This window comes from Plectropomus leopardus, chromosome 6, assembly GCF_008729295.1.
Source record: "Plectropomus leopardus isolate mb chromosome 6, YSFRI_Pleo_2.0, whole genome shotgun sequence".
Taxonomy (NCBI): Eukaryota; Metazoa; Chordata; class Actinopteri; order Perciformes; family Serranidae; genus Plectropomus; species Plectropomus leopardus.
In genome coordinates, this window is record NC_056468.1 from 29,693,314 (window position 1) to 29,708,340 (window position 15,027).

Genomic DNA, 15,027 nt, shown 5'->3' on the forward strand with positions numbered 1-15,027 from the left:
GTAGTGAAGGGAGGGGGGCGGCCATTCAGATACCAACACTGTAAAAAATGTCCAACTCTAAGTGTTTTCAACACCAGTCAGTTTGATTCTTGAAATATTCACACGTTTATTCATTTTGATAGTTTTAAGTACGTTTTTTTAAACAAAGAGAAAGAGTTTCCCCTTCAGATTTTAGCTCAGTGATGATAAAGTCCCTCTCCAGATATATATAAACAATATTTTGTTTAAAATGGTTATCCCACATAATAGTTTACACACACGCACACACACACGCGCACACACACACACACACAAAACTCTGAAAATGGGCTGAAAAGTTTCACTTTTGCTCTCTGCTTTCTCCAGCACTGTTCACCCTGCGTTGGACATATATATGTAAATTCCCCATAGACTCTTTCAGTCCGCTGCACTGATGCATCACTGTCACCACCGTATTAAAGAGAGCAAGACTTGCCTGTAAATAAATGCAAGTAATTTAGGGAGAGACATTTTCTAGATAAAAAGCACTGTAGCGTTTCTATTTCTCAACTGATTTCAATCAGTGGTTATTATATTATATATATTGTATTTGTATTATATATTATGGTCTAAGTGTAGTAGAAGTTATGTCTCTAGTTAATCATAATGTCGACAGTTGGGCTGTGTTCGCTGCTCAAAAGAGGAGTGTGTGTTAGACTTACATCAACTGAATTACTTGCATGGTTGAAAATGATTGAAAACTCGATGTTAGTTATCACTGGCAGCCAGAAACAAACCTTTATTCGATTTTATCTGATTATCCTAGGGATGCACAATATTGTTTTATTTGCTGATATCCGATATGTAGAAATAAGAGCAACTCATTTAGCTGATAACTGGTACCAATATACAGATATCCACTTCTTTCCGCACCTAATTTTAGTGATCTTCGAGTCTCTTAATAAGCATATTATGCATACTCTTATCATGACCGCCCACCAGCAGATGGCATAAAATACAATGCTTTTCAATGTATGTTATATTTATTCATTGTGCAAAATAAGAAAAGAAAGTTTTGTACATGTTTACAAATGTTTAAAAAGAAAAATCAGTTTGTGATATCGGCAGAAATAAGCACGTTGGCTGATGTTGATGTAGTTCATATCTGCTAATACAGATGACGTGCTGATATTATTATTCATCCCTAGATTACTGATTCCGATTATCATTTGATAATCTAAACAAGGAAGGTGTTTTGTTGCGATGGCCCGACTAAAATGAGCAGCGGTGAAATTTACTAAAATCTGTAATGACCAGGAGTTGATAGGCAGACAGGGCTAGATTGCAATACAATAATGGGTTTTTGGTAGATGTGAAGGAAGCTTCAGGGTCCAATTTGCATCCGAAAACTGCTTACTGTATCAAGACTTTTACTGTGCTAATGCTAACTCTGCACTCTCAAGTTGGCTGGAGGTTTCTGGTTTCTTTGCAGATATTGTGTTGGAAGTCTGTTCCCCTGTGTTTACAAATGAGATGGTGATTGGCTTTCATATTTGTGACATATTCAATCTGTTTTACCCGGCGAGAGTAATTTGAATCGGATTTTAGGGATGTTCACAGACGTCACCCCCATCAGTAGAGGACTGTAAAAACACCTCTCAAGTGACAAATGTTGCACAGACTCAAGCCAGTAAAGTCATTTAAGGTGACAAAAACATAAGAAATCACATTTTTGAATGATTAGCCCCCAAAATGACTAATTCAGACTCATTCACAAGTCAATAATCAGACTTTTTTGCAGTGCATGGCCCTTGTGTCTGCCCAGGCTTGAGGACAGTAGTAGGATGGGGTGCCATGGAGAGGAAGGAGGCAGAGTGGAGGGATATGGGAGGTGTGGGGAGGAGGAGGGGGAGTGAATGGCCGGGGCAGCAGCTGCTGTCTCCTCATTAACATGCGCACCTGCTCCCTGCGGCCTTTTTCCAGCGAGCTCGTGTGGCGCCTCACGACCTCAGCACCCGCCACCGCTGGGACTTAACTGGACTGGCCTTCTAGCAGCCAGATCTGCTGCGTCCCTCCACTGACACCCCCCCCTCACCCCCTCCGCTCCAAACACACTCCTACTGTTCACTTAATGGACTCGATATGGATGCTCAGAAATTATGTAAAGGAATTTCCAGCTATACCACAAGGTTTCATGTAAAGAAACATCTGTCTTAACAGATTAAATCAGCAAGTGCAACTGCAGCAGAGTAACCAGACCAACAGGATCCGTGCTATTTAGGTACTGAAGGACTGCTTCACCCACAGAATGGCTATTTATTAATCAATTTTTTTATGCCCTGTTACTTTAAATTCATAATGAAAACTGTTTTTCATGCATGCCTCCAGTGAATGAAAGAAGCCAAATACAACAAATGTTGTTGATTAATTTAAGTAAACAGAGACCACATTTTACAACAGACAACTACAGTAAAACATGTTTTTAAACTCTCACAACTCCTTCAGTATAATCCGAGTGTCAAGTTTTCAGTGGCATGCTCAGCGCTTCCAAAACTTGTTGCATTGCTGTGCTGTGACTAAGAGTGAAACTCATCTATGCTTGCACTTTTACTCCCTGGATTAAAAATTAAAGCATAGAGTACTTTAGTAGGTAACATGACATGAACAATTGAGGTATAAATGGTCATTTTGTAGGTGCAGTATTACTTTTAAGTTAAAATTTGGAAGTCTGCAAAGTTACCAATAGTACGGTTTCTCTGGCACGGCAGCTAAACATTTTAAATATTTGCACATTTTAGACTAATTACTTCTTTATCTGTTCAGCTCTATCATCTTAAAACATATATACTGCACTTTTTTTTCTTATTTTTACTAGTTTTATTTTAATTTGGTCTCTTATCTGTTTATGCTTCTTGACTCTTACTGTGTTAGTTGTTATGCACCAGTACACCAAAGAAAATTCCTTGTATGTGAAAACCCATTTGACGAAGAAACAGGATCCCGATTTTACAGTCGTGGTCTGGGTCACCGGGGTGTGGGGAGTGTTTGCCGATGTAGGGTGTTCGGCTTCCTGTCATGCTTGTACACTGAGAACTCCCTGCTCGTGCCGTCAGCAGAAATCCACCAGATGACACGAAGTTCGGCATTTTGCGTCATTGATGACTTGTTTTGTGTCATCCGGCGGATTTTGGCTGGCAGGGAGCTCTGAGGGTTGACAGCACGGAGGACGCTTCACACTGTTCATCTGCCCACACCGAAGTGACGCAGACCAGGTTGAAAATCTGCAAAGTGTCCTCTTTGCATCAGGGTTGAATTCAAAGAGAGACAGTTTTGAGCGACGTGAAACTGAATTTTTAAATTTCTGGTACATTTATCTACGTTTGTCTTCAATTACCATCCAGCTTCATAATCAAATTTGTTTGATAAGATTAGATTAAAGTCAACTTTACCATCATTGCACAGAGTACTGAGACAGTGAAATGTGGTTCAGCATCCAACCTGAAGTGCAAAAAAAGTGCAGAGTAATGTACATATGTATAGCAGTAATAACTACAATAAACAGTACAAAATACATCAAGATATACAGTATGAGCACTATGAATTAGGGGTCGACCGATATTGGTTTTTCAGGGCCGATACCAATGCCAATTATTAGTAGTTAATGTGACCGATAACCGATATTTGGAACCTATATGTAAATTTAGAACTTGGAAAATAACAAACTTCAGCCCAAAACTTTGTTTAAATGCCTTAAGCAAATGTTTCATTAAAACTGACACTTTAAACATTATATGCAGGTTCCCTGCAACTTTTTTTTTTAAAGTCAAGTGAATATTTATATAAAAAATGAATAAATAAAAACAGCTTCCTTAGGTTTTACAAAGTAAAAGTTCCTCCCATGCTGACACTTTCTTTGCACTTTTTAATTAATTAATTTTATCGGTGACCATTAAAATAAAACACTGATACAGATAATCTGCAAAATGCCAAATATCGGCCCTGATAATTGGCCAGGCCGATAATCTGTCGACCCCTAATATGAATGTTTAAATGTTTCATCAGATTAAAAGAAAAGGAAATAGGAAAGTCCGTCTTTTAGAGTGCACCAACTGTAGCTGTATAACTTTTTTCAAAGTTTTTCGAGGCAAATTAGTTTTCATGCAGTGTGATTTTGTAATAAAAACAATCACTGAGATTTTTTTTATTTGCATGCACCAGATTTGACTTTTAGCTTCTGACTTTACTGCATGTTTGACCTTAATGACACAGGGATCCCGGCCTGAATGACAGTCCGTTAAAGGTACCACTCTGCGCTCTCTACGTGGTGACATGCCACCACTCACTACTACTGTTTGTGCAGCGCGCAGCCTAGCATGTGATGTTTTCTTTTCCTTACCACAGTCCTAAGGCTGCCTAATCCCCTGAGAGGGAGACCCTGTCTAAACACACGCCTGTCCCTACAACCCTGTCCCTAAACCCACCGCACACACACACACACACACACATACACTGGACCCCCTGGGAATGTTTGGGGACGTGGTCCTGCCAGCCCCTCGGGGCTGACAGACTTGCTGGCTCTGGTCAGGTATTTGAGAGTGACGGCGGGTTTTAATGTTGTGGGAAGGCCGCTTTGATGTCGGCAGGATGTTTCATGCACAATATTGTTTCTGCCCGGAGACTAAAATACAAAAATATTCAAAGAGAAGTGTTTTTTTTCAAGGAAAAAAACCCAGCAAAGCAGAAATTTTTGATTTCTTGGCATTTGCTGTGTGATTTTCGTCTGTGCAAGAATTCAGAAATCTTTCAGGTACCTCCACAGTCTCTTCTGTTTCATCCTCTTCCCATCCCTTGTCTGATGCCGGAGCAAATCCTCTCTGGGGAGGGAAGAATAACGAGCGTTGAGGTGGGGGCGCGATGCTTTGAAGTTTCCATAATGTTGGCTTGCAGCTCAAACACTGTGGCATAGATGCGTCCTTGTCCTCAGGATGAATGAGTGCTGACAAAAGGGTCAGAGCGAGCACATTTCAGCCCTCGGAGCTGCTGAGGGGAGCCACGACGGCTGCTTTTCTTGTGTCTCGACTTTTGGAAAGGACGGATTAGGAACAAGAATTCCAGATAACTGCAGATTTTTTTTGTTCTCGTCTCCGGTGCTATTGAGTAGATGCTTTGTTTTTGTAATGGCCGAGCCTCTCAGGCCACCCAGCGTTGTTGACAACAGTATTGAATCTCTGACGGTGATGAATATGGGAATGTGGCGGTGAGGAGGGTTTAATGTGGCAGGTCTGAGGTGGTTGTTTTTCATGTCAAGTAGAGCGTCAACAAGGGCTGGGTTTTAGAACTCAATATTGTTTTGATGCTGACTGAAATGTGTTTGTAGCACACTTGAAACTGTCATGTGCAGCACGCGATGAATTCCTGGTTCTTGGTTGTTCCACCCACAGGGGTGGGTGATATGGCCCTGAAATAATATCACGACATTTCTGTGGACATTTGTTTTAACGATATTCTTAAAGATATCACAAAAAAGGAAAAAATTAAAAAAATATTTTGTATTGATTTGAAGTGATTGCCTGTAATTTCCTGTAAATATCCAGTAATAAAATAAACAATAAAAATAAAAATAAAATAAACAAATAAAATTTATTCTCAGTTGGAATATTGCCATTATTACAACACAACTTTTTCTTATCATGGTGAAAATTATACTGATATTATCGTGAACGATAAAATGGCGCACCTCTAACATGGACTAACATTCATCCAGGTGTTTTGTTTCCAAAACTGCCGGTCAGAGTCAATCAGAGCTGTAGCTGAGAAACACCTGTGACTATTGTACAGTGGGAGTTTTGTGGGAAAGGGGTTTAAATTTTGCCCCCTTTCTGAGGTGACTGTTGGCAATTTCTGTGACTCTCTGTCATCTCAGCCACAAATTACATCCGTTTTGGTCCAAGCAGCGATCGTACATCATTCCACATTAGTTCACGCGTTTTTTCATATTTTAAAAACCTGAATACTCACTGATTTTTATGGGGAAAGAGTGTCTTAGTCTCAGTCAATTATTCTTTCAGTGTTTTATACATTCAGGTTTTTTTTGTCTATGCAACATGGAAGGAACTTTCCATGAGTTTTTTTTCCCCAGCAGCAGTTTGTAAATTGTGGGGTGGATAATTGATCTTTCAGTCTGGTCAGAGCTGATCTGATCAGATCGATGGATTAGAGGAGCAGCTGCTGCAGGTGAATTCAAACTTTAGAGGCAGCAGAAATGCCTGATAATCTGCTGCTCTTTTTGTGCCCAAGGTGCGCTTTGAACTCTGAGAGGTGCGATGCCGAATGGTCTAAATCTATTTAGCTAAAATCTATTCGTGACGGCAGATGTTTTAATCTTGGTGGACTGCCACACATAAATGAAAGTGTGGAAAACACTATCTCTAGTAAAAGTTATTGATTTAAAACATGATTTTGCCAATTTTTGACAATCTAGCAGACACAATTTTTGTACAACTGCTTCTGTTTTTCAAATATGAGCTTAAGAGATGCTGGCAGGTGGATTTTGTTACCTTTAGATAGAGCTAGGCTACCTGTTTCCCTCCGTTTCCAGTCTATAAAAGTTCAGCTAGCAGACTGCCATCTGTAGTTTCATATTTAATGTGCTGACATGAAAGTGGTATCCAATATCTTAAGGCAATAAAAAATAATAACTATATTTCTCAAAATCAGTTTGCTGATTTTATTAAGGAGTAGTTATTGTGAGATCACATTTATTATTCCAGAGCAAACTATCAGTGATTCAAAAAAGAGAAGAATTCAACATATCGTGACAAAAAGGAGTTGAAACAAGGGCATATTTGGCATTTTTGACATAATAAATAACTTAAATGGATTGTCAGGAATAATATTAATGGAAGTAACATTTCAGCTGTGGTCTCAAAGCTGCAGGGTTTCATTGTATTGACTGTGGATGCACGCAGTCGTGAATGTACAAGATCCTGTGCGTAGTCTTTGTGCGTAATCTTCCTGTGTGTGCGTGTGTTTGTAAAAGCCTGCACACTGTGTAGGTATGAGTGTGTGCATGCTCCGTGTGTGTGGCCCCTTTGTTGAGCCGTGCGTATCCTCAGGGGACACCCTTCAACTCCTCTCATTGTAATTGTAAATTTGTGAATGTGTCCCTGTGATCCGCAGCAGCTCTCTCTCTCTCTCTGGGAACTTGTTCGCTGGGGTCCGAGCGTTTATGACTCAGTCACAACCTGTGAGAAACATCACAGGAGTTTGTCCCCCCTCCTCCCTCTGTTTCAGGCCACTCAGTTTTACAGCCTGAATCACATTGTTGGTGGCGGGACAGAAAGACGAATGTCCTGTTTAAAACCTATTTTCTCATGGCGGCGTTGTAAAAACAGCAGGGACGGGACTATCGTTTAAGAGAAATGGACAATTAGTCCTGTTGGTTACCCGACCAGCTGATTTATAAGCACAGTAGCAAACAAAGGGATGACCCTTGCTAGTGCAGAGTTTTGTTTCAGCCTTGTGAACTCTTCAATCAGTGCTGAGCTGAGAAAGATTGGCATGGATGAAAACAGTGTTTGGGAATTTCCTCCACTCTTTGTGATGCAAATTCAAAAAGAGGAAAATAAAGAAAGAATGGACATTTATTAGCAGACCGATATATCTTGCAGAAAAAGGCTTTATTAGATCATTAGTAAATTGTTTATATTCATGATATAATGATGTTTCTTCACACCTTTCTTTATGAATAATTACCTTAAGGGGGTCCAAAGTCCAGACTTTTAAGCCAGTCATTATTTTAATAACCCTATAAAACTCACTTTTTTTGTGCTGCTTTCAGAGGCCATGCATAAGTATTTAAAACTTTTGAACATGGGAAAAGGTAACAAGCAACTTGGTAATAAATATTTCACAAATTGCAAGAAATATGTAGATTTAGGAAATTATTTTTGAAAAATGAAGGAAAAATCCAGGGAAAAAACTGTATTCATATTGATCATAATTAAATATTTAAAATTTTAATAATGTAAGCACTTTTCTCCAGGGCATTTATGTGTATTATTATTATTTATTTATTTATTTATTTTTTAAACCATTTTTCAGGTAATTTTCTTGCATTTTTTACTAATTTCTTGCTCATTTTGCATTCATTTCTTCTTTGATTGCTGGTTGCCTTCTTTCCATGTTTATGAAGGAAATCAAATAATTTGCTCAGGTGTCATCAGCATGACAAAGGAAATATTTTGCCTTTTTTTAAGTCTGTTACAGTTTGAACACTTGTTAGATGGTGACCAAGATTTATCCACTTTATTAAAGCAGTTACTGTTTTTCGTGGGATCAAGTTACTGCAGAATGTTAAGTAGTATGTTAAGTAAGTTATTTAAGCTTTTTACGTTTCATAAAGGACAAACATTAAATACTTCAAATTTCAAATATAAGAAATGAAATCTGTAAGACGCACAGCATGCCACCGTCTCATTCCTCACCTGCAGAAAAACGTGGCTGACTTCTCGCTCTGTTTTCTCAGGTGCGCTGTGGGATTCGCTGGAAGCAGGTGCCAGTTCCATGACCCGTGCATGAGCTCGCCATGCATGAACGGCGCCACGTGTCGCGCTGTGTCCAAGGGGAACACGGTAGACTTCAACTGCACCTGCAAACTGGGCTTCACCGACCGCCGCTGTGTGACGCCCATCAACAATGTCTGTATCAGCTCGCCATGTCGCAACGGAGGCACCTGCGAGCTGGAGAGTCTCCAGACGTACAGGTGTCGCTGCCCACCGGGATGGTCAGGTAACACACATGAGTATTATGACTGTACAGCAGCAATTTCTAACTTTATGACTGTAAAAGTAATAACATAAAGGGATTAAAAAAGGAAAAAAGAATTGTGAAAAGCCTCTTTGGAAATAAAAAATAGTCAATTGTTTATATTATTCTTTCTGAACTCAAAAGAAATTTTTCACCCTGAGAAAAAAAAACCCAACATTTACAGAAAATAATTTCTGTGTGCCGTCAGGTAAACTGTGCCAACAAGCCAACCCCTGTGCCTCAAACCCCTGTGCCAATGGCGGCGTCTGCTCCTCCTTTGAGTCCCACTACCGCTGTACCTGCTCGCCCTTCTTCTCTGGAAAGACATGCAAACAGGACGTCAACGAGTGCGATGCGAGCCAGTCGCCCTGCAAGAATGGCGGACTATGCATCAATGAAGTCGGTGGCTACCGATGCCAGTGCCCACAGGAGTACACGGGCAAGCACTGCGAGAGCCGCTACCTGCCCTGCAACCCGTCGCCATGCCACAACGGAGGCACCTGCATCCAGAAGGGAGAGACCAGCTATGAATGCTCCTGTGTGCCTGGTAGGGTCATTTCATTCATGGCTATGGAGATACGGTCCTTTTGGTTGTGATGATGTGCTGTTCTGTCACTTATAGGGACAGTTCAGACTTTTTTGAAGAGGGGATCGTATCGGGCACTTATGTCAGTGTGCATACAGACGATGTCAGATGGTCCACCCTCAGTTTGTAGAAGTAGGCAGAGTGCCAACACAGAGGCTAAGCAATGTATTGTTGTGGGCAGCAGCTAAACGGTTTTTAGCCACCTAAAAAAAAGGTGGCTAAGGATTATTTTCACAGCTTTTCATTTACATAAGACAGCTCATTGAGATGGCAAAGCTGCAGTTCTCTATTTATGCTCTCACAGAAGCCACTCCACTGGGAAAATAGTAATTTAACATTGCTTAACATGTGAGCTGCTGGTCTACCACTGCTGCAGTCAGTTCGCCTGTTTGTGTTATTGTGTGACTTTGCTGAATACGAACTAAAACTTTTGAATACAAAGTGACACAATAACAAAAAAATTGATAGAGGCAACGAAAGACCAGAAGTTCCTGTGTTCACTGATGTTAAATCAATGTTTTTATCAACTGAGTCTGGCTTTGAAGAGAGCGATATATTGGCTTTATTTTCCTTTTGGAAATCACTGTCTGACAGCAAGGTGAAAATAGTGAAAACTGTTTAGGCTGTACTTTTTTTTTGGGTGGCTCAAATACATTGCTTAGCTTCCCTATCCCCTATCCCTGCTTGTCTTAACCTGTTGCGTGTCGACTGTCATCTGCTATAGGTAACACATTGACTACGTATGAGTTTCTCATACAACCCCGCCTCGAAAAGATCCAAACTATCCCTTGCAGGCATTTAAATCTGTGTGAATTAAATGCTGGTTTTTCCCTCCATTGAGGGAACGCAGAGCAGGAGAGTTAAAAATAGAGGAAGCTATTGTAGCTTTTGTGTTGCACCATCAACTTTTATTATCCTCCTTTGTCAGAGTGTAAAATGCTACACAAAAGTGGAATGGTTTGCAGTTATGAGACAGAAATTGATGGTAAAACATACGTATTAGTGGTTAGCCAATTAGCCCTGCAAGTCGTCGCTACGTCACCAGGTTTTTATAGATTATTTCATAAAGATGGGCGGATGACTTTTACTGTGCAACTTTGAGGTGTTCAGGCCTTGAATTATTTCCTTGTAATGACAAAGTGAAGTCTTTAGTTTTAGAAAAGGCACTATTGTGAAAAATCAGTTCGATCCGTCATTTGTAAACTGACATAAATCACGTGAGTCGCTTGAATTAAGGTCGGCGTTTCAGATTCTTCATGCACTGAGTTCCTCAGTTCACTCATGTTGATCGTAAATGTTTCTGCCTGCTTGATGCTGGTTAAGCAATGATGTCATTTAAGGCAGGGCTGTTCCGGTCCTGTGTGTGTGTGTGTACATATGTGTGTGTTTCTGCTTTGGTGTGTACAGTGTGAACAAGGCAGAGCAGGAAGACGTCAGGGCTTATCATAAGGAAATGGTCAAAGGACAACATCCTCTTCACATAGAAGAGTGAAGCAAAGGTGCTGGGAGTTTAGTCCTGCCCATCGCCTCGTCACCTCCACACAGACTGACTTCACCTTGTTTTTATCTTTTACCACTGAACAAACATCTTCCTTTTCTATTTTTGGGTTTTCATCCATGGAAAAAATACCCCACGTATTTTACGCATTTCAGCAGTGAGGTAGAGCTCTTACTCTTCTAGTTACCCCGCAGAGTGGCGTCATAGAGCGATTGGTTTCTGTTTGCCTGTTTTTATTTTCATGTTTCCTGAGCACACCATTTAGACAAACGTAAACAGAAATCATGTTTACAAATACTCGAGAGCGGGCGCCCCATGCACAGAGGCTGTGTCCTCGCTGCAGCGGCCGCAGGTTTAATTCTGGCCTTTGCTGCATGTCATCCCCTCTTTCTCCCCTTTTCATGCTTGAGCTGTCCTATCTATTAAAGGCTCAAACACCCCCCAAAAATAATCTTAAGAAAAAAAAAAAGGAAGGCATCTGCCTTTTCTTTTTCTCCTGTATACAAAACATTCATGTCATGCTTCTACTAACTATTAAACACCTCAATTCTGGGATGAACATACTTGCAAAACTCCTAATTCATGTCCAGGTAACGGCCCTTGTTGCATGGATAAAAGAGAAACAAATTCACTAATTAAAAAAAAAAAAATAGAGTTTTAGATCCGTCATGATTCTCTCTTGAAAGATTTTGTCTTGATGCAGAAAAGTCAATAATCAGAGCTTAAAAACCTGATTCTCAACAGTAAAATCGCCTCAACGTAAACATTTGCTTCTGTTAATGTTCTATTAATGTTTTAATTAAACATTATGGAAGTAAATTCATTTGTATATTTTGCAAATATGCTATGTCTTAAAAGTAGCAAAGTGGGAAAAATAAAACATGTCTAGATATAAAAAATTCTGATGCATCAAGATGCAACAATAAAGCTTTATAATCACATTGTAGCAGTCTGAATCTGAATTTAATCCAGTCGTGAGATACCTAGAGATTCCTACCCTTAGATTTAATATTTAAAAATATCTGAAATTCACTTAAAACATTTTATTATAAACTAAGACATAAGACATAAGACACATAAGACATGAGACACTTTATTGGTCATTTTAAATGTAAAATGAAATTATGTTTGATTACTCTCAGGCTGACAGCTGTGCTGCACAAATGAAAAGATAATGATGAGATGAAGCTTTGTGCATTCAATCCAAAAGTAAACAAAGTTTTTCATAAAGATGACCAAAAGACTCAGTGGCAGTGACTCCTTGTACTGGTTTTGATTTATATTCCCCAACACGCCACATGTACAGTCCAGCGGTTGCCTTCTTGTGTAACTGTATATCAGAGTAGTTGTTATTACATGGCGAGTTACCGCAGACCTCAAGAGCGTACAGCTGCCTTTCTTTCTCGGGAGGAAAAAGACAGTTGACCACATTTAACTGTAGAGAAGTTTCATTTACTTTGTTGAAAACACGAGACGGAGGAGTAACTGAAAGTCTGAAGCCCCCCACTAGAAGTCTGTTAGTTATATTTCATTCTTTGTTTTTCAGGTTTCACAGGAAAGAACTGCAACCACAACATCGATGACTGTCCGGGTCATGAGTGCCAGAATGGAGGGACGTGTGTGGACGGAGTCAACACTTACAACTGCCAGTGTAAACCTGAATTTACAGGTCTGTGTAGCTTGTTCCAGATAAGGTTTTGATCTTTTATTCAGATTAATATCAGTAAACCAGTAGGTGCAGTTGGGATGAAAACCGACTTTAACCCTCTGACCTCTGGTCCTCCCACAGGTCAGCTCTGCACAGAAGACGTTGACGAGTGCCAGCTGATGCCCAACGCCTGCCAAAATGGCGGAACGTGCCACAACACCTACGGCAGCTATCAGTGCGTGTGCGTGAACGGCTGGACGGGGGACGACTGCAGTGAGAACATCGATGACTGTGCCAGTGCCGCGTGTCACGGCGGATCCACGTGTCATGACCGAGTAGCTTCTTTCTACTGCGAGTGCCCACATGGCCGCACAGGTATTTATATCTATATTTAGATTAGATTTAGATTTAGCTCTTAAATGGTTCTTATATGAAAAGTAGTGCTGAAAGATAAATTGTATAGATATGTCCTAAAATCCTAGAAACATTTTAAAATCCCAGAAATAACCTGAAACCCTAGAAACATCCTAGAATCCTAGAAATGTCCTTAAATCCTAGAAACATCCTTAAATATGAGAAATTTCCTGAAAATCCTAGAAACATCCCAAAATCCTAGAAAAATCCTTGGAAATGTCCTAAAATATGAGAAATAAGCTACAATCTTTAAAATGTCCTTAAATCCTAGAAACATCCTAAAATATGAGAAATTTCCTGAAAATCCTAGAAATGCCCTAAAATTCAAGAAATGTCCTAAAATCCTAGAGACATCCCAAAATCCTGGAAATATTTTAAAATACAAGAAATAAGCTACAATCTTAGAAATGTCCTTAACTCCTAGAAATCTCCTACAATCCTAGAAACATCCCAAAATCCTAGAAAAATCCTTAAATCCTGGAAATGTCCCAAAATATGAGAAATTTCCTGAAAATCCTAGAAATGTTCTAAAATTCAAGAAATGTCCTAAAATCCTAGAAACATCCCAAAATCCTTGAAATTTCCGAAAATCCCCCCCTGTATGGGGCTGCTGCGACTGGTCGCTGGCCTCCTGTCATTTTGAAACAGTATCTCTGCTTCACACAGTTCAGAGGATGTTTGAGTTCAGCATCATAAAGTCCGTCTTCTGTGTCGTTCACCAGGACTGCTGTGCCAGCTGGACGACGCCTGCATCAGCAACCCTTGTCAGAAAGGCTCCAACTGCGACACCAACCCGGTCAGCGGGAATCACTTCTGCACCTGCCCGTCGGGATACTTCGGAGCTTCGTGTGATCAGGATGTTGACGAGTGCTCTCTGGGTAAAACTCGCACTAACTGACGTGCAAACTCTCTGTTGTTCAATTTCAGCCCCAAAATCTGACTGATTGAGGACACATTTCAACTTTCCCTAACTCCTGTCAAGAAATCTTTTCAACCATCACACATGCATTCGTAACTCTTTTACACAAGCTCGAGCTCATTCTTTCCTGTGATTATGGGTACTTTTGTGCCCATAATTGCGCCCATAATCGCAGTGAATGACACCCTCAGGGGTATTATTGCTGTAATCACACACAGTCGAGGCTTTGGTTTGGCGTCCTCAAACAACACTAAACCATCCAAATCATCTCATTGTCATGTCTTTACAGTCAGATTTCTCCATGTTAAGTCGTGTACGTACAAGACGGTCCGTTTAAGTGAAGTAAAAGTATTAATCTGTTTATACAGGGTCCAACCCGTGTGAGCATGCTGGGAAGTGTATCAACACCAAGGGGTCGTTCCAGTGTAAGTGCCAGCGGGGTTACGTGGGGCCGCGCTGCGAGCTGGACATCAATGAGTGCATGTCGAACCCGTGCAAGAATGAGGCCACCTGCCTGGACCAGATAGGAGACTTCCACTGTATCTGCATGCCAGGTGAGACGGCCTCAGAGAGGTATTACAGTATCTGTATCTTGGAGTGCAATTAAACCCATTTCAAAGCCTTTTGGTTGGATAAAAACAAGTGTTGATGACGTCACTTTTTCACTATGATGAATACAGAATGTAATCGCAGACTTATTCCTATTTCTATAGCCTCTGTGTATAATTTAAACCCGTTACAGCGGTATATATTTATATAACAGCAGTGTGAAAATGCCTCTCTGTGAGTCTCTGTCTAACCAATCCATCTCCCTCCTGGTCCTCCCTCGCTAATTGGCCAGGTTACGAGGGGGAGTTCTGCGAGATCGATACGGACGAGTGCGCCATCGGCCCCTGCCTGAACAACGGCAAGTGTATCGATAAGATCAACGCCTACCACTGCCAGTGCCCCACAGGTGAGGCTGCCGTACTGCTGCAGAGGAGGGGGAGGAGGAGAGGGGGGGAGGCGTGGGGCCAGGGGGCACAGAGGTCGATCTCTCTCTCGCCGCCTCGCTCTCTCTCTCTTTCACTCAAACACAAACACACACAAACACCTTTTCTGGACAGGCACTAATCCCAGCCCTGAGGCAGGCTTACACAGGCCCGGGTAGCCCGAACGAACGCAGCAGTCGAGGAGGAGAGGGAGAGGAAAAAAAA

The 15,027-nt window shown here is 40.9% G+C and overlaps 1 protein-coding gene across 2 annotated transcripts in view; it reads left to right on the forward strand.

The window, feature by feature from the left end:
* LOC121945063 (neurogenic locus notch homolog protein 1-like) overlaps positions 1-15,027 on the forward strand; it is a 60,374-nt gene that overhangs the window by 12,176 nt on the left and 33,171 nt on the right. For both annotated transcript variants that reach the window (XM_042489069.1, XM_042489070.1), the window contains exons 3-9: positions 8,486-8,748; positions 8,975-9,313; positions 12,397-12,519; positions 12,640-12,873; positions 13,635-13,790; positions 14,200-14,385; positions 14,673-14,786. In XM_042489069.1, coding sequence (XP_042345003.1) covers positions 8,486-8,748; positions 8,975-9,313; positions 12,397-12,519; positions 12,640-12,873; positions 13,635-13,790; positions 14,200-14,385; positions 14,673-14,786 — 1,415 coding nt within the window. The remainder of the gene's footprint in view (positions 1-8,485; positions 8,749-8,974; positions 9,314-12,396; positions 12,520-12,639; positions 12,874-13,634; positions 13,791-14,199; positions 14,386-14,672; positions 14,787-15,027) is intronic.